Below are 20,654 nucleotides of genomic sequence, written 5' to 3' on the forward strand. Positions count from 1 at the left end.
GCCTTTATATCAAATGTTTTTCAAGATGCTTATCAAGACATTGGTAAAACAAAAAGTTTTGAACCTGTTGATCAACATTCGTTGTTTTATTTAAGATAAAATAAAACATTTGTGGTTATAAAAGCTGCAGAATAATTCTTAAAACCTATGATTGTGAAGCCAACAAAGACACTATGACATATTGGGGTCTCAGAAAAATACAATACAGAGACTCTTCTACATGCCAGCAGTAGTTACAGTATGAAACATTTATTTAAAAATAGAACAATTAAAACGGTTCACTAATAAGTAATTGGCCATTATTGACCTCCTAGTTATTCCCTGAAAGATGTGCCGTACGTCACGTGATCAGGGAAGCCAAGCTTCAACATATAAAGATAATTCCAAAACTCTCCATCCAGATAAATATGGACATATATGGATACCGCAAGGGTATGATATATTATTTGACAAAAATGGCAACAAACAGCAGGTCCAACTGTGAATCGTGACCGCATGGTTGTTTCACACAAGCTATGGAGAGCTGATCAATGAAATACTGGCGGTCGCGAGCAAATCTTTCGAGCGCGCGGTTTTAAAGATGCTTGTCAAGACATCAGGAAACCGAAAACAAAATTTGCATTAATACGTTGAATATTTCTTCAACTACGAGTAACCCTGACTTTCTTGTATGATTTAAATTGGCAAAAACTCCTAAAGGTAAACTTACGTACTGCACGTTCGGCCATGGCAAAAAACGGAAACGACAGGACAACGCCGTTGAGAGCAACAATTATTATTAGCACTTCGTTGCAGGTGATGTTATCGCATTGTTTGGCTAGCACGTACCGACAAATGCATCAAAAATAGACAGGCTCAATGTCGTTGATACCGGTCAAATGAAATCAATAACTAGCAATTTACGGGCTCGAACACATAACGTTATCTAACACAACGCGCTTGCTGACGTTACATTTCAAGTGCCGCTGGCTAGTGGCTAGCTGGCTAATTCCATCGGACACATTAGGTTTATTTTTCTAATTTTTTTTTGCTGCATTGTGAGCCTGTTAGCCTGCTAGTAGCACCGTTGCAAATGTTCAACAAAACCTCAGCACATATGATAATGCAAATCTGAACAAAATAATACCGCTTTCATACCCTTAACATTGTTCCGGGATATATTATTATTCTGTTAAATGCTAGTTTTTTGTTTGTTTTGTGCACACAAGGTTAAAAAAAGTAAAACAAAATTATAGACAGTGCATGGGGATGTTAAAAAAAAACCAAAGGGACTACCTCCCGATAGGGATCTTAGTTAAACTGTAAGTCACAACTTATAACTTAATATTCGTTATTAGGGGAAATTTACAGAAAACAACAAATCATAGCGTGCATATGGGTATTCCCAAATAATTGAAGTTGGGCGTATGTTTTTCTTCACAGAACCACGATGCTGCGCGAATGTTACAAGCACAACAACATCGGATTCGATACTCAGACTTTGTCGAATCCGGAACCTTCATTTTCCCCCAGTCAGGTATTGGGCGAATCACTGAAATCACTGCCTCGATTCGCATATTTAAACACACTGCTAAGGATGATATGCGTAAGAAACTAGACGGACTGTATTCTGCATCTTAATGGGTTGCTGTGTGAAAGAGGAGGATAGAGGTTTCTTCCGTTTCGACAGGTTTTTCCTTGATGCTATTAAAACTGGAAACTAGAGCTTCGTGTGTCGTTGCTCAACCATCACGCCAGCGTCACAGGCTCCAGCCAGTTGAAAAGGGGGCTATATTACAGTTTACACCTATTTTATACGCTCTATTGTTTACACACATTTAATTTCCATTACATGGCATTCCATTTCTGATGTCTTTTAAATATTGGGTAGTTTCCTTGATTATCTGCATGATCATGGAGATGCTCCAAAATAATGGGCCTATTATTTTTCACAGTTATGTGAATATTTAGGGCCCAATACACTGAAAGTGCAAATACATTTTTTAATTTCTGTAGTCAAGGTAAAATATGTATACATCAGTAGATGCCACAGCTGTATTACGAAATATGTGTCAATAAAAAAAATGTAAACCCTTGTTTTCACTCTTATGCTCTTGTTCTAGGATCAATTGTATTGGTAAAATTTTAATGTGCAAACCTTGTCTGGTAAATTAATGTCCAGGTAAGCTATATGTTGGTATCCTAAAATGACTGTTTTTGTAATTTATGATGTGTCTTAACTTCTCAGCCTTTATATTATGTTTTAAACGATCCCCAAGTAGACTTGTATTTCATTTTTTTTATACAGGTATAGCATTTATGCTTGTTGCTGCACAAGAATTCCCTGAGAATCCAGAGGAAGCAGGTCTCTTTGAAAGGATTAAGACGTTTCTACAGATTCACAGAAATAGCTTTATTCTGTTGCTAGCCTCACTCCATAGGAAGAAAGAGTGGGAGATACTTTCCACAGTTCAGCAAAGGTACACCATAAACAGAATGTCATATTTTGTCTTTTGAGACTGACCTCTTTGATTCAACCCACTTTAAGCCATTCCTAGAAATGTCAGCGTATCAACCTTTTATATGTGTATATATTGAACATGTAAGTTTCCTTAATGAAAATGGCATACAATGAAAATATAATAAAATAAAATGTACTATCAAGATATTGTAACACTTCATAATATACAGGGAAACAATTATTGCTGTTTTCAGATCACTTATCACTTATATTACTACACTGCAGTTAAATATATGTTTTCAGTAAATGTCCACATATTTACTGTATACAGTATCACAGTTCAATTTCATATTCAATTTATTTAAGGGATAATGTCCAAATGACAGAAATTAGATGTTGTTTACTGTCCTGTTTCAATGCGACATTTTTGTCTTTATATTCTAAAAATGCTATTTGTTTTGTCTGAATATTCCAAAGAATGTTTACTATTTCAGGTTTTTTGGCGGCAACCTCCGGATCCTTCCAGTGCATAATATTGCTGAGATGGTAAAGGGCATGCTTACCATTGCCAAGGTAGGGTTATGTGTATTAAGATTGAAGTCTTGCATTTTATTTCTTATGTAACCTTCATTTGTGCAGGGCTGTCTTACTGTGACCAAGGTCTCTTTTACAGAGGAGCCCTGCCACAGACAAGAAACTTTAGAAGATTTGGTCCAATTGCAATGTTCCCCCTGTATTTTATCATGGCGATCGTTTCTGTAGCTTGATCCAAAACGGTTCCCTCTCCGTGTTATTTCAATTGCTGCGCCAGTTTTTTACTTTTTTGAATAAAGAGCCAGAACTTTTATGAGAGATTTGAAAGGTTATATACAATCCCTCAAGTGAGTTGAAATGTGAATAAATATTAATTCAAATGGTCATTGCTCCATTTCCCTGGCAGTGTAATCCTGCATTTATGACCTTGTACATGCATTACATGTGTCTGTGCGTTGTGCCATTCACATATTTGCCTCTGAAGAGATTTTGATGTGTGGTGATATCTGTGGGGCTTTTGTCTGCTCTTGTCGCCAGGCTACCAGCAAGCCCCATGTGGTGACCGTGCGGGATCGGATGTCCTTGGCGCGGGCCCACGTCATCGAGCGCAGCCCTGTGTGGGAGATGCTGCGAGATATGTAGGTGGGATGAGCGACCCGGCACAGAGACGTTTCTGAAACACGCCCGTTAGCCCAGAGCCGATGTTTATCCAGAGCTGACAGCGTGGTTTCAGCGATAATTTCTTTAAAGGGATGGTGAGGTGCTGAAATCTACATTCATTTTTACAGCCTTAAAAGGAACATGGCAATTTGTGCCTACAGTAGGTGTTGAAAGGCGCTATCTGTTAAAATTGATTTCTCACGGTGTTGAGATCTCTTTAAACCTTTCAAAAAAACTTGTATTGAAAGCCTTTAGGTTTAAATAAACTGAGCAAATCTTTGGTTGGAAAAGTATGTTTTCTTAAAAACACTAATATTTCATGTTTTTTAACACATTTCTGTAGATGAAGGTATGTGTTTTGATGGTATTAAATTAGACACCGGTTCACCACGATGGCTTGTGCCCATCCACTTGTTTGACAGTAAACGTTGCGGATAGCCATTAGTCGCTAGCCTTTTCATTAATATTATTTAATGACTCTCATAATCACAATCATCTGAACAAGGATCCCACAGGAGGGGAAGAAGGATTTGAAGTGGGAAGTATAGGCTGGGCAGCACGACTGTGAGCAGTGGCCCAGTTTTCCTCGTAGTTAGAATACTCTTTCATTTGGATGACCTCAATTTAGTACCCTGACACTCTCCATCAAGTCAAACATTGAATGGAGGAGGGTAGTAACTGCAGTGTAATGGAGGGAAATTGCTGATCTTGGTCCTGCATGATCGAGCTGGAGACAGTAATAACCACTAATTTCCCATGATTTTGTACTCAGTAAAATTAGGAAACTGGTAATTAGTAAACACATTACTGCATTCAGCCTCTCGCAGCACTGCTTCTGAGCTTACCTTAAAAATACCTTTTTAGGTGTCATAGCAACCCAGTTTCTGTCAGTTCTTGTCCTCTTACCTTCAATAAACCATTAGCAGTTTCATTTCAATATTTCCGATACTTTCTGAAGTGATTGTCTGGCTACTTTCACTATGGAGGCAACAGAGACCCCTTGTGGTATGTTATGGTGACAGAACAAGGCCCTCTTCATTCACATAGACCAGGGGTAACCAACCCTGTTCCTGTGGAGATCTACCATATTGTAGGTTTTCATTTAAACCCTAATTTTCACACCGGACTAATTATCAGCTCAACAAGATCTTTAACTGTTGAATGAGGTGATTTTTTAGGGTTGGTGTGAAAACCTACAGGGTGGTATCTCCAGGAACAGTGTTGGTACGCACTGGCATAGACAGACTTAAGATAAGAGGGCCAGAAACAGAATACTTGCTAAGCATAGTTACAAACTGTCTCTCTAATTGAAGGTCAATCTTATGGTTTTCTGAATAAACGTATGGCTGAATCACTGACTCCATTGTCACTGAACCTGCTGTCATCTGTAATTTGTTCAAAAATCTATTGAAATACCTCATTGGAAATATTCATGTAAAATTGCATGAGGTAAAAATGCACAATGCAAAGGCATCCTGTGCATCCTGTGCCCATTATTTGTGAACAATTTAAAAGTGGTTTGAAGTTTCTAGGTCCTTTTCTCTAGCAGCTATTGAACTTAAAAGAATTAGTCATCAGTAATTTGTTCAAAAATCTATTGAAATACCTCATTGGAAATACTCACTTTATGAGATCCTGACATGCACAGCATGTTCAGTTCACCAAGCTTTAACTACACAAAATAGACAAATGTTTGCCCAAATAAATAAAAAAAGACACACAGCGAGTGTATAACGTGAGTTTAAATAGTTCTGGAGTCACTGTGTGTACAAAATCCTGCTCCTCAGGATTTACGGTGAACTTTTCAGTGACGAAAAGCGCCAGTCATACAATTGGACATCTCAAATCGGGGGGAGGGGGGATCAGAGGTGAAGACTCAGAAATAAACATTGACATGTTCTATCTATTCTAAATACGCTAAAACACTGGAGTGAAATGAAAATGATTGTTTTTAATCTTGCAGTATTCCTTAATGTATTCTTAGCTTGAAGGACCTGTTCCATATATCGCGTTATATTAAGTAATTTACAGTTAAGAAAATGCAAAAGCACATCTAAATGTAGCCCCGTTGTTTTCAGCAGTTTGAGGGGACAAAGTGTTCAGGCCTCCAGTGTGGTGAAGGACACTGCTGTTCAAAATAACCTCACAGCCCTCTTGAGCACAGACCACTTTCCACAAGGGTTTTTTTTTTTTTATTTAAAAAGAAAAAAAAAAAAAAAACAGTTTTTAAGCTAACTGCAAGTCAGTTAACACTCAGACTAACTGAGGCCCTCAAAGGGTTTCCGTTTGAAACCACAAGACAGCTCCCTTCCCCTCAGCCAAGTACATATGCTGGGCAGAACATATGACATTTATATCACTCTACCTGAGAATAGTACAGCAGTGTGCCCGCAGAGAGTGAAGACAGACTGTTACATGCAGGTGCTGAAACTAACCCCCTGCATGTGATCTGAGTCTCTCTCTCTCTACCTGTGCTCCACCTTAACGAGTGGCTTGTTGCCAGATTGGCTTCACCCGCTGGGTGGCACTACAAAAGGCCTGCTGCAGCTACGAGGGAGAAAGGCTTTTATGGAGCGGTTTGTGGCTGGATCCTGCACAATGTTGTAGACGTTGTGATTTTTTGTTTTGGTTATTTCTTTGTCGTTTTATGTGGTGTTGGACAGTGAATGTTCTTTTTCTTTTAGGTGCACGTTTTTGTTTTTAGTTTTTAGGTCAGAGTAGGAAACCTTCAGAAGACTCACCATTTCTTGTTTTCATGACTTCTTTCATGAAAGATGACTTTGTTGCAGACTAGGGTTAATAGTTCTCTGTAGGGCCTGCTTTGGTGTGATCGGTTTTTTCCAGCACCTACAACGGTTCTAGATTATAGTTTTGGGTTTCAACGGCAATCAAAATCTTTGGACATCAACCTGTCTTCAGTGACACCTATGTCTATATACGCATGGCCAAAAGTATATGGACACTTGACATCCAATATCTCATCCAAAATGATGGCCATTGTAGTGAAGTTGGTCCACCCTTTGCTGCCATAACAACCTCCACCTTTCTGGGAAAGCTTTACACTAGATGTTCAGGCATTGCTGTGGGAATTTGCTTCCATTCAGCCGGAAGAGCATTACTGAGGTTGGGCACTGATTAGGCCTGGCTCGCAGTTTGCTTTCCAATTCATCTTAAAGGTGTTGGATGGGGCCGAGGTCAGGGCTCTGTGCAGGCAAGACAGGTTTTTCCACAACAATCTCCAAAGAACTGTTTTATATGGACCTCGCTATGTGCCTGGGGGCATTGTCATGCTGAAACTAAATAAAGCCTTCTCCAAAATGTCGGAGAAGCACAGAATTGTCTAGAATGTGATTGTATGCTGTAGCATTAAGATTTGCCTTCACTGGAACGAAGGGGCCTAGCCCAAACCGTGAAAACAGCCCCAGACCAAGGGGTGTCCAGATACATTTGGTCATATAGTGTATCATGAAAATGATAATCTTGCAAATGTATGTGTAAATTAGATTATTGAAGGTTCACAAAGATCACGATGATCCCTTTTCATCATCATTACAGCAACTTTTTTCACTCAATTAACTTTACTTGGTAATGATAATGGAAGTTTAGAAACAGGTGATGTTTTACTCAGCATTCATTCCGAAAATGTTAAATCCGGCCAGAACATCAATTATCTGATGTGACCACTCTTGTTATACAGTACCTAGATAATAATAGTTTGATTGCTTTCCGTTTTATCTGTACTGTAATTTGTATTTTTGCCTACAACACCAAACTTTTAAGGTGTGGGCTCTGTTCAGATCATTTTTGCAAGGACACAATAGCAGTATCATACGTTGTAATTCTGGATCAGCTGATTTTAAAAAAAGTTGTTTGGGGTGGGTAAGAGGACCCTGCATGAGTTGCTGAAAGTGCCAAAAACAATCTACAGTGGAAAGTGAGCAGGATGTAGTACCATTAAGGAACAGCAGGGAGAGCTAAAACTCTCTTTAGCAGATAGTGGTCTTACCGATGTTAAGTGAAGAAGAAAATTATAAATTCTTTGAGGCGTTTCCAATGGATTCAGAAGACAAAATAGTCGAGGCAGCAGCTGTAGGGCCTGGTGCATCTAAAGTTAGCACTAGTGCTGTTCAGAAAGAGACTATTAGAAAGTGTTGTATATGGCTAATTTAGAACATCTGGAGGTTAGTGTTCATTGTAAATTTCAGCTTTAAAAAGGAATGCTCTGTTGTTACATGTCATGATTGATTATGTGTCAGTGATTAATCGCTAGTTCAAGGCGCAACAATTGCGATGTCGATGTACATCAGATTAGAAAAGTGGCATTTTCTCTCATTTGGATAATGTTCAGTTTTAGCCATTGCAGACAGCACAGTGCTGAGTTTCACGGGTAGTGTAAGTGTAAAGCGTAAGTGTAGGTACAGAGACAAAAGAAACTGGGAAGTGAGGGGCCCACCTGGGACAGTTAGAACTGTTACTCAGAGAGCTCCCAGTGGAGTGAACAAAAAAAATCTTTGTCACTCTCCATTGGCTGCATGACCGCACTTCAGGGCCTCCTGTCAGAGATACACCACAAATTATCTGTATAGACTAAGACTTGAGCAGAGCAGTGCCTTTTTGCCAAATAGCGTCTTAGCGGGGTGGCGTGAGTCAATATCTCTGGAAGTAGTAACATGGGTGCAATATAAACTGTCCTTCCCCTGTGTTTCAGAGCGGTCATTTTAGTGTTCATAGTGCTGCACATACCAGACCTCAGTTATCCAGACCTCTGGCAACCATCTTATTATTCTCTGAGGGAAGAATGACAAATGATGTGGGTATACTGCTATAATATCTGTTGATGCTTATGTCGATGTTAACCCTATCATGTTTTCTTAAGCTTTGATGATTGCTGGCAGCTGTTCAGTACTACCATTCTGAAGCCATACTCAGTGGTCTCTGAAGATGGCAGTCCTCTGGCTGAAAAATGTTGTCCTGGACCGCCTACTGTAATTGGCTGCAAGAGGTGTCAATCGTTTCAATTTCCCTTGATTTATAATGACTGTTGTTGTTGTCTTTTGTGGTGTGTTCAGCCTCTCCCACTAGAAATGCTGTCTGTTCCCTATATCTTAGACATACTGTTGTATGAGCTATGCCCTACATATGTCACTAGCTGAGAGTAATCACGAGGCAACGAAAGCAGGACACAGTTTGTCTAATGTGTTGTGTTGCATTTCCTCAGCTGACTCTACTGTCCTCCTTTGGCTGATGGTAAAATATTGGAAAAGAACATTGTGCAGAATTTCATTTGATAAACATTGTACTGCATTAGACTGCAACTATAGAGAGCAACACATTTAAGGATGATCTCAATGTGACACAGCTCAGAAAGATGACGCAAGGCAGTTCTGGTGCAGAGAACTTAGCGCTGAGGCAGGAATCGCATCTCACATCGGTCTGCCACCTCTGGCCTGGTGGTTTCTCGCACGGAATTGCGTCTCAGAGCGACCGGCCTCTGTGGTTTGGAATATTAACGATAACGAGAAAAAAAAGAGCTCTCCGATTGCGAAGGGTCGGGTTTCCACCGGGCGTTGCGTCACAAAGCCATGAAAAGGCGCTCCCGCCTCCCGACGTCTCTTCCATGCCCGTGTAACATAACACCAGCGCAATCATCTACTTCCTGCCCGGCCTCGCTCTATAGACGAGCCCTGGCCCTGATTTGCTCGGTGAATGGGGGGCACGGGCGTGTTTGAACGGTGCGATTTTGCCCGACAGCTGCCAGCGAGGCCTCCGTGTGTATTGCGGCGTGACGACAGCCCTCGGCAAAGCCGCTGAGCAAACACGCCATTGAGCGCGATGGCTCCGTGTTTGCCTCTGCTCTGTCACCCTTAATTGGAGACTGGTGATTTGTTGTTTTGACAGTTTGTCTGTGCTAACTGAAGAACAGGGCACTTAAAGAGAAGAGCGGGTGCGGCGGTGGGTGAATGGGATGCTGGGATTGGATTGAAATGATGCTTGAGGTGATTTAGTATTTCTGTTGCCATTTTTGACTCCATTATTGCAAGGGGAAAATTGATTGTTATATTTGAAGATTATATTCTAAAATGAAGGCATTGATGCGCATTGTATGGTGATCCAAAGGAACATATCTTGTATCACATGCAACAGTGCTGGCTCAATGTCATTGATTCCTTATTTCTTATACTTATATTTCAAAGAATAAGGAAAACAGCAAGAATATGGGGTATCTATCAGTCTATCAATCGCCTATCGTGAAAGCTATGTAACACCTTCACAAGCAGTACATAGGCTCTGCATATGCACTGTCTAAACAAATAGGCATATTGCATGTTAGGTCATATAGCTCTTTTGAAGGACCTATAGAAAGTGTTGTCCAAATGTCTTACAGGCAGGGAACAGCCCCAGTGGTTGGGAGCAAGTTGGGGTGCAGTCAGTGATTAGTCTTTTGTTTGCACTGGGTTGGCAGTAACCTTTTTCCCTCTGTGTGAGGTGTGGCAAAACAGAGAGGGTTGTGAAGCTTGATGACCAGCCCATTAACAAGTTTCAGATCAGTAATCTCACACCCACCCACCCGAGGTCCTCCTGAAACTGATTCATTCATCCGGAGCTTGTCGCACACAGGATGTAGGCTTTGGCTCCTTATAGAAGCAGTCACCATAATGGAGAGTCCCAGTCCTATGGACACTGAAGCGAGCAGACGGAAACAGAGACAGAAACAGAGAAAGGGAACTTTGCAGACTGGGCTGTGTGCTTCTGGAGGAGGTGAAATAGGACATGAGAATTGACACTAGTGACAGAAGTGATGAATCGGCCTACGTCCCCCCTTCACAGTAACAACACTGAGAATGAGAAAAGCGCTCTGAGAATTGAGCAAAGAAATCAGATTCATAAATCATGTGTACCCTGTTAAACATTGCTTGAAACTCTTGCCTGAAAAATAATTGTTGAACATGCCCCCAAAATTAGTCCACACACACATAATTGCCAAAGCCTACTAAGACTTTGAAGGTAAATAAGAGAAAATGGAAATATCAGAGAGAAATAATAAGTCATTTTCCTTCTTCTTCTCTCACTTCTGTAACAACAACAATAACAATAATAACAATTATAATAATGATAAATCCTGTCATGTTTTATCAAAGTAGAAAGTTCTATCAAGTTCAAGAGCAAGTGTACACAAGGGCTGTGCCTACCAAACCATGCACACATGAAGCCCATGCACTGATAATAATATTTGAGAAAGACCCTTTTAGCTACTCTCCCTTTACTTCAGTTGTGATATATTTGGATAAACATAATTTTTCTGCGTGTGGTGGTCAGAATACAATGAAATAAAATTGTCTGTAACTTAAATGGAGTCCCACTCCATCAGTCTGTGTGCCACCTTTGGGTGTGCATCCTCTATAAACAGTTTTATTGAGCTCATCTTGAGCAGAGGGAACTGGAACTGAGAGACACAGTGGTCTAAAAGAGAGACACGGACTGATAAAACTGAACAGAGACAGCTTGTTTAGATAGATTAGGTTAGCATGAATGACACCGACACCTCTCTCTCTCACTCTCTCTCCTCTCTCTGTTCTCTCTTTTAAGTGATATGAAGTGATATACGTTGCTTTTTGGCTACACAATACTTACATTTTTCATTGGAAATAATCATCTTTTTGGAACCAATATAAGTGTATTACGAATTGAATAACTGATGAACTCAAGGCTATTGATCTGCCCCTGACAGCTTTGTGTTTATATTTTAACTTTCAGCAGTATTACCAGAATACATGTACACTGGGGATTCATTGTTCCTTTCCCATGTGACTGAGCACTTTGAATATTCCCTGTGGGACATTCTAGAAGACTGAGAGAGATCAGTGTCGGGGTGGATATCACAATGGCAGTTACCTGAAACCGCTTGTACCATCCTCTCTGCTTACAGTCAGAACTACTCTGAGCAAACCTGTGGCCTACAGTCCTGCAGTCCCCACCGGTCCTGTTAATGCATCTATCTGAAGATGATGAGAAAACTGATGTGTTTTCAGAAAATAAGCTTCCTATTCAGGCTTCTGTGGAGTAGCAATGTGTAGCAGTGCTTGCGAAAATTGGGCTTTCAGGCAGAACACTCCAAGTTCAAATTCTGCAAAGTCCTGGACACTACCTATTTGAGCTTGATACTTGACCTGAACTACTTTGTAAAATACCCTGCAGCAATGATTATGCAATATACAGAATGTATGAGTTGTTATTTGCTCTGAATAAATGTGTCGGCTCATTGATTTTATGACCATCTCCTTAAAACAGTGACTTAATATGCCATTGCACACATAAAGTACAATATCTATACAGTTTCCAAATGTAATTCCTTTTTTTCCATGCTGCAATAAAAAATTCAGTGTGAAGTGGCCTTTGACACTCGTATAATCATTGCATACTATGGCAACTGAATCTCATTAGGCTGCTATAATAATGGTTCGTTTTGAATGTTTTATAGTGAAGCGTTAGTATTCTGAATTATTTTTGCATTTGGGATGATTGATTTTTGTCTTGATGACTTTTTTCTAGCCTGAGGTTTACTAATGTAAATTGCATTAATATGACGTGGGCGAACTGTTTGTGCTGGTTTGTTGTACCATAATGCGGGTGGTAAAGACCTTGCCCTCTCACTGGTGAACTCTTGTGCCCAGGACTCGATCCAAAAGCTCATTGTTGTGGAAAAGCTCAACAGAAGGTATGTGGGGTGTAGCGGCGCTCGAAGAAGGATGTCTCAGGTCACTGCTATCGCATGTCCATGCATATTTAATAGGGGCCTAGCCACAAGAAAACAACTGTGTAAGTTGACCAGCTGATGTATTCCCTGCTCCTTGGGGTTAGATTTTTGGAAAACACTTTATGAAGACCTTGTGCCACTGTTATTCATGAACCAAGTAACAAAAATAATGATCATGATGATAATGATGATTCACATTGACACTGTAGTCCTTCAAGATCTCAAAATTACAGTGAAGGGGGTGAGCTTACGTCATATCACCAATGTGTAGCATGGCAGCCAATTTATGCCAGAAAGCTCACCACACATCAGCTGTGGTGGCAGGGGATGGATAATAGCTTGATTGTGATCAATAGATCAACAGAGATATATTTATTAGTCCAGACAAATGACACATTAATATGTTGAGGTATTGCATGGGCTACTGCTGACATGCCTGTGCTAACTTTAGTTAAGAAGTGAAACTCCTGTAAAAATTAATAAAAAATGCAGTATGGGACCCCAGGGAGAAACAGCTGAAGGTCACGCAGTAGATATAACTCGTAGGCTAATCTTAGCCGACAGCCTTTCTTTCCTTTTTTGTAATGTTCATCCAGGGCCAAGAAAATATACTGGTAGTCCCCCTTGATATGTCATGGTGGCTTTGGCATCAGGACTAGCAATTTGTCTATGTTTGTAGTATCCCATCAGTCACAGATGAAGCCCAACCCTGCATTGTTTCATCCATCTGGCAGGAGATGGCGTAATGTCACTAGCCTTGTATGACATCACCACCATCCTCCAGAAATGATCAGTCCTTTATGGTGTTTTAGACACTGGCATTACTTCACCCCCTATTTAGGTTTCCTCTGTAAAGATAAATATAGCTCTTTAAATAGAGTTCAGTTTACCGTTACAAGAAGAGTACCTCGTGATTGGCTTATGGCAAATTTATTTGTTTTAGCCAAATATTCCATGGGGAGAAAATTGACAACTACATCATAATTGATTTACAGTATCACCATGACAAGGTGACAAGAAATGGTAAAATGCAGCTTTTAGAAGAGCAGTGCGGCATAGACACAGACAAGGGAATTTGGACAAGGATGAGCATTATAGGTAATGGGCAGTGGCCCCAGGGTGTTATGTGGGCAGGCTGTGTTGGAGGGTTGGGCCAGGTTTAAGTGGGTTCAAGCTGAGATACAGACAGCAAACAGCCTCCCACCGTCCCTTCTTCCTGCCTCCCTTTTCTCCTTCATTGGCCTTTAAGAGAACTCATTTAGCGGAGCATTTACCCAGCCTGCCTCCCCTCCGTCGCTCCACGGAAAAGTGGGCTGCGGAACCCCCGGAGACCCACCCTGGTTCTGCTCCAGCCTGCCCGGAATCCTCCCCAAATACCTCCGTTCTTGTCAAGAAAACGGCAGTGTTTAGTGGGCTTCCCTTGAGGCCCTATATCCATCCATGGTAGACTGTTGGGTTTGATTTTAAATGTAGCCACTTGGTTGTAGCTCAGATTTACCTTGTTAGGATTTGGTTTGAGTGGGTCTCCCCTACTGTATAATCTTTTGAGGTACAACAGATACATACTCTTACTTAAATACTTGCATACATTACTTCTTTTGACAAGAAAATGCTCCTCAATGATAGTAAACCGGTCAGAGGCCATGTTATCTGGGGCTTTGAGATTACAGGAAGTGTGGGTAGGAGTTGATGTATGTGTGAGCATCTGCTACTTCCTGCTTTGTAAGGATCTGCAAAGGTCAGGTCCTCTTAGATAAAATGGAGAAAGGGGCATAGCTGTGGACTCCTGTCGGATATGGTGTGGTACAGCAGTGCCGCTCAGGTAGGCTGAGAATTAATGGAGCCTCTGTCCTCGCCAGGGGAAATCTTGGCCCTGTCTGCTTTTGTGAAAGCTTTGCACTCCAGACCCTGCCGTTATAGGGGAGAAGGAGCGAGGTAGGGGTGTGTGTGTCCCTAAACAACCCTTACCTGCAGCGGCTTTTTTGCACGCGCTTTACAGACGGTGCAGTGGGAGGTTCGAGCTCCCTGGCGAGAGGCCAGCAGAGAGGCTTCAGGCCTTCTTAAACGCCAACGCCTGCCCGACTGCGGGAGCCACTTGGGGTAAGCGCTTCAATGGATCCACACCTCCTGCGCCAGAGCAGCTATCGCCACAGGCCACTTGCCCCGTGTCCCTTTTGTAAATCGCCATTTTGATGGCAGTTAACCTGTGTCTGGTTGTTCTCGATCAATACTTACAGAGCAGGGGCCTTAATTGACACGGATAACCACCTCCTGCTTCCCAGGGATGTAGGCAGGGAGAGACACCTTCTGTCTGGCACTGATCAATATCGGCTGTGTTTCGGGCCGGGGCTCTGAGGTGCTGCTGATGGAGCTTCCAACTGGTGTAGGCCTGGGTTTCCCCCAGCAATGAAGAGCTGGGGATGTTGCATGCGAGCTGCCTGTCAAAGTGATTTCATCAGCCGTCTCTTACAAGCTCTCGCCGCTGTAGCTGTGACACGAACGCAGGGGGGTGGGGGTGGCACACTGTGTTTTGGGTTCCGGTGTCTTGTTTGAAGTGATGCAGCCTTTTAGCCATTTCTTTTATCTGCTGAAGTGCTTGCTTGAGTGCTCAAATTCCTGTTTCACCTGCCAAAGATGTCTCCCCTCAAGCCCATGTCACCTCAAGCCCATGGAATATCTTTACTCTCATGTAAGCCTGACAGTGTTTATTTTAACTTCTAATGAATGCCAATATTTTCTTGGTATAGGGATTTACTGAAGAACTAAAATAGAATCAATTGTAATTGCATGTTGGTAGAGATATGTTTAAACTGAATCCTTAATCTGTGATGTATATTTTGTGCACAAATATGCAATAATAGAGGAAATCCAAATAGGCATTCAACACACAGCTGTTTCTGTAAAATGGTAAAACATACAGTATATGCATGTAAATACCATGAAACTGTACTTTTATCTCACATTCATCTTTTGATCTAAATCCAAATACCTGATTTACATAGCAAAAATAACTTATTTTTCCATACTTTTGGAGGGCTCTGTATGTAACATAAATAGTAACAGTTTGCTATCAAGCAGGGATATAATATGTTATAGACTTTTGTCTTATAGTTTGTCACAGGAATGATTTACATGACATTATGACGGCTGTTATAAGCATAATATGTGTTTCTTTACATTTACAAATATTTTGTGTCACATGTTTTATTACATAATTTAATTTGGTAACCAAGAAATATTTTTTCACAATGCCTATCGCAGTCACCAGGCTTGAATAAAATTAATATGAAAGTTTTATCATGTAGGATCAGGGATGGAAATATATTTAGTTTTAAATGTTTTTTTAATCATGTTAGACATTACATTCAGTAGGAAGACTGCATCATAACACATTGCATAACAGTATGTCAGTATGTCAGAATGTCTGCCTCATGCTTATCCTAAGTAACAGACAATGCTTTTGCAATACATCTTCACTGTTAAGCAACAACCATACAATGTTACATTGTGATAATGTACTTTGTTATCTGTGATGCAAGCTGGGATGCAACTATGTGGCTGGAACCTGGTCTTCCCATTATCATGAATGTTTTAAACCCAGCCAGCAGTTTGAAAGGGCTACATTGAATAACCACAAAAGATATCAACCCAGAGTGACTTCCTCCCATCACTGTCTTAAAGAGGAAGAACACCCTTTTTCCTTGTTTGCCCGATGAAGTACACCAATGCAATACCAATATAGGTGGTGTGATTCTGGTATTAAAAATCATATCCATGTGTTGCATGATGAAATATAGTGTTATGTAGGGGTAGGGATTTATATATAATATAGGGGTTTTTTTATACTTATATAAAAAGAACCAGTCTTCACAGCAGGGGTGTCAAACTGATTCCCAAGGATGTGGCAGTGTCTGTGGGTTCTTGTGGTTTTCTTTCAAACAACTGCCAATTAAGGCCATGAGAACAAGGTTTGTGGCTTCTAGGGAGATGCCACTATTTGTATATGTCTCTGTACTTGTTCAACCAACAAAATTATTTGTATTCATAAAAACCAGAAGTGGGCGTAGTGTAAAACCAGAAATTGGTGGAAGCTGTATACAATGCCAAAAAAAAACAATTCTCTCAGGGATGACTAATTTGTTATCAATCCTTTGTTCTTAAAAAATACTTTGTTCTTAAAAGCACCCCTGAGAGGACCAAATACAATAACCACAATAGCAACCACAACAGCTGAATTAACGCTCTTCCCATAATCTCTCATTGTGAACTGAAATCTGGTAAACTGTTAAGGCCCATCAGGCAACGCACATTTCAGTGGCTTTCAGGATTTTGTGAATCTCATTTCAGGGTTTTTTTTTTTGTTTTTTTTTTTACCTGCACCCCACAGGCCCAGTCGGGTCAGGGGTGGACCTCTGGGGTGAGCGATGCACTTTCAGGAATGGAACCCCCCCCACCCCCCGCCCCAAACCCCGCAGGGTCCAGCGGGTTTTGGCTCACACCACAGCGCTTTGATCCTACTGCAGTCTGACACATGGCCATACTGTGGCCGTCCCAGCTGCGCGAGCGGCCATTAGCACAGGCTTCAGCGAGCGCAACATCTCTTTCTCTCAGCCCCCGCGATGCCCCCGCGCAGCTCAAATCATTCATTAAATCAGAACACAAAAAGTAACTTTACTTGAATGCCTCGGCATGAATTTTTTATCATTGCCGCAAATAAATCTTTTGTCATTTCGCCCCCCCCCCCCTCTCCTCTCCGTCCAATTTGGATACGGCTGCACGCTCGGCTGGATAATTGGTGAAATAGATCTTATGAATTTTTCAGAAAGATTCATAGCTGCTATATAGCTGCTATCAGGCCGGAGCCTAAGTGGGAGACTGTATCACAGCTCATCATTGTCGTGCTTTCTCAAAATCGCGCCATTTACAGAGACAAGATTTTAGATTTGGGAAAAGGATGTTGGAGGTCGGTGCAGTATTAAACAGGTCATTCTGATTACAGACCTGATGCCTGATTCACATTTATGATAAAACCAAAATTGGGTCCTGAACTCTGACACCATTTCATTTTATAGCCCTGTTAGTGTTTCGGTATTTCTTGCTGATAATACATTGATGAGGGTATAGATGTTATTAGCAACAGCAGATGTATGATTAACAAGTCCAGGCACTCTTACATAGAAGATTTTAAAGGTTCACATCCTGTCTCGTGAATGTTTTATGCATTGCTTGTCATAGCTCATCATTCTTGAAAGAATCCTTTGTTATTGGACCTTTTAACAAAGTAAATCCTTTTAGCGCTGTATTTAAGATTCATGATCTTTACAAGGAAGGGGGAATGTAGGCAATCTGACGTAAAGAGATGTTTTGACTGTTGACAGGGTAAAAGGATTTTTTTCTCTCAGTGTTCTACAATGTCGCTATTTCTGTCTCACATTCTCAAACGGATCACATCGCAATTACAAACAGCGCAGGTAGACTGTATGACAGTATCGGGCATATAATTTTAGGCTGTGTATTTCTTAAATGCGTGAGATGCTCATGTTCCTCAGCGGGCAGCTAGGGAGGCTGAGAGAGCCGTCCGGCAAGCCCTCTTTTCCAAGTGACGGCCCGCATCCAAACAGCGAAGTGATATGCGATGCTAAATGAAGCGGGTAAACATGTCTTTAAATCAGCAGGCGGCCTCACACAGTCCCTCGTCCGTTAAGCTCGTGGGCTTTCAGCCGGGCGCGTGCTGCCTGTGCCCGTATACCCTCGACGCGGGGCTAATGGAAAGCTTTCAAGGCGTGCCTGAGGAGAACGCCGGCTTTCGTCTGGCCTCTCCGTGCAGGCTGGTGCCACCGGCTTGCGGTCACGTCCTCCGGGCGAAGCTCGCTTGCAAATAGCTCCCCCCTCGTCTCCAAAACGCCAGTCAGTCCCTTTGGAGTGTTAGTGGAAGCGTGTGGGGCACCCGGGGACCTGCCATGTTAAACAGGCCTGAAAACAACACGGGGCTCGGAACAAAAGCGCATGGCGCGTGCGACAGTAAAGACGAACTGGCTGGGCTGAGTAAGGATGTCCCCAAGGGGATGCGGCTGGCGTGGGGCAGGGCAGTGAAGGGGTACATATTGGACCTAACATGTCACGTCACTTTAGGAGGAAGTGTAGGAGAGTGTATATTGACTGCTGCTTGTGGTGAAGAAGAAGAAGGACATTTTCTTAAAAAGAGCTGAACTGTTGATACAATCTAACCAAGTATCTCATTTATTTCTGGTATTTTCACTTACTTACCTTTAAGTTCTTGTAATGGCTTCAATACTCATGTGCTTGTGGGCTTATTTTGGGGGTATGTTCAACAATTATTGTTCAAGCAGGAGTTTCAAGCAAGGTTTAACATGGTACAAATGATTTATGAATCTGCTGTCTTTGCTCAATCCTGCTCAAATTTTCTGTTTCTTTTTTTTTCTCACACTTTTCCTTATATATGGTTAAATCAAGTTAGCATCCATACATCCAATATGATTTAAAATGAGATTCATATATATTGGTCTACTTTTGTGTTTCAATTCCAGTTCACAAGGTAAAGGTTGATGAAATAATATACATCATTCACACTGCAGTGTGTGTTGCAATCACATTTATTAATAATACATGAATTGATGGCATTCTGATTTAAATGGTATTTAGTGATTGTATATTTTGTGCTCTAATAAATTCATGTACTGAATGAGTATCACATAAAATTGTCCAATATATGTTTAAGGAGGTGTTCAGAGAAATATGGGATTTTATTCAACTGGAACAGGTGAGATTAATTTGGTTTGTCACACAAATGTATTATTTACACTGTAGGTAGTCAGCTTGACATGAGATATTGCTAGTTATGAGTCGTTTGTTTTGTTCATCTTTATCATATAAAAATCGTTATTGTTGCGTCAGGTTTGAAGTGAAAGCTGGCCACTGCTCATGATTGGGGTGCATGTGGCTTTCTCAGCTGGGTGAGTGGCAGACGGATTCTGGATAAACTCAGACATGTGCTCCATTGAACCAGTCGAGGAACAGGACTGAGGAAATCTGCTGGCTGAGCTTTTCCTATTGGTCCACCCACTGTGCAAACTCATTAGCCATGGAAGATTTATTACTGGCCCAGCATAAACATTTGTTTTCTTCTTCTTTGGTGTCTAGCCCCTGGGATTCCCTGCTTTAGTGATAACCTCATTTCAACGAGAGCTGCATTTTCCCACATTAAAATCAAATATTGCTGGTATTTAGATTCAGAACATTGAATAAACGAGACGTGGCAGTTCGATGAATTACAACAGGTTGGCAGCAAGCTCTGTTTTTGGTAACTGATGTAATGAATCAGGCAAGGGCAGATGACATCTCCAACACTTATGTGGAGGGTGCACCTTGAATCTGATTATATCAACAGAATTATCATTGTAATGTATTTCTTGGTACTATATTACATACGTGTTTACAGGGTATTATAAACTGTATGTTGTTTTTTTAACCAAGGTCAATTATTTAGATGCCCTGTCTCTGTCATCTCTTGGCCATTTTCCTGTACAGAAGAACATTCAGTCCCCCGTTTCAATGCTCAGAAAGCTGCTAACCCTTGTCTATTCACTGAGATTGCAAACCAGGTCTTTCACAGATGACAACTGCTGCAAGGAGACAATAAGCCTCTGTGTTCGTGGCCATGACAGATGAACAGCCAGTAACAAGGGAGGTCAGAGACAACAAACAGGAAGCTCTCAGTCGCAAGAACCAACGGAAGCATGGCTGCCAGTGGAAAGCCTGTTTGCCGTGCGGCAGACCATGTCCTTTCAAGTCTGCCATGGCGCTGTTTGGACGGCGGCAGGTGGCAGGTGTGGCTCCTGAATTTATGGAGCAGCGGCTCCTGCGTCATGCAGGTTTCCATGCCTCCTCTGCCCATGGCAATGAAGACTCTCTCTTATCTGCGGCCGGATGATTACAAGTTACCCTGCACTGGGCAAAGCCTGGACGTCTGCACAGGCTGCTTTCATCAAAGCTCCAGTGCTATCTTCAATGATCTGAACAAATGTTACTCAAAGCTCATAGTATCTTTATGTGAGACTTAACTTTACTCAGGTATTCTGTGAGAAAACATAGTTCACTGCTGAATTCCTCCAAATAATGTTGTCATTATTATTGAGATTCCAGCCATTTTTTGTCTTTCACTGTTATAAGGACAATGACTGCACAGGATGAGCCTTCCAATGTGTACATATAAATGTAATATCTTGTGTGCCCACTCATAGCATT

At 41.4% G+C, this 20,654-nt stretch overlaps 1 protein-coding gene across 5 annotated transcripts; it reads left to right on the plus strand.

Moving 5' to 3' along the window:
- Window positions 1-254: 254 nt before the first annotated feature.
- LOC118225585 (uncharacterized protein C1orf146-like) lies at window positions 255-20,654 on the plus strand. 5 transcript variants are annotated; one of them, XM_035414163.1, is made up of 7 exons: window positions 255-795; window positions 1,423-1,516; window positions 2,288-2,459; window positions 2,935-3,013; window positions 3,512-3,612; window positions 14,389-14,489; window positions 14,627-20,654. In XM_035414163.1, the coding sequence occupies exons 1-7, from the start codon at window positions 727-729 to the stop codon at window positions 14,638-14,640; spliced, it is 630 nt and encodes a 209-aa protein (XP_035270054.1). In that variant the 5' UTR covers window positions 255-726; the 3' UTR covers window positions 14,641-20,654. The 5 variants fall into 5 exon arrangements, with proteins under 5 accessions (XP_035270054.1, XP_035270055.1, XP_035270053.1 ...); XM_035414164.1 differs by having other exon boundaries at window positions 14,672-20,654; XM_035414162.1 differs by having other exon boundaries at window positions 14,389-20,654.

This window comes from Anguilla anguilla, chromosome 4 (genome assembly GCF_013347855.1).
Source record: "Anguilla anguilla isolate fAngAng1 chromosome 4, fAngAng1.pri, whole genome shotgun sequence".
NCBI lineage: Eukaryota > Metazoa > Chordata > Actinopteri > Anguilliformes > Anguillidae > Anguilla > Anguilla anguilla.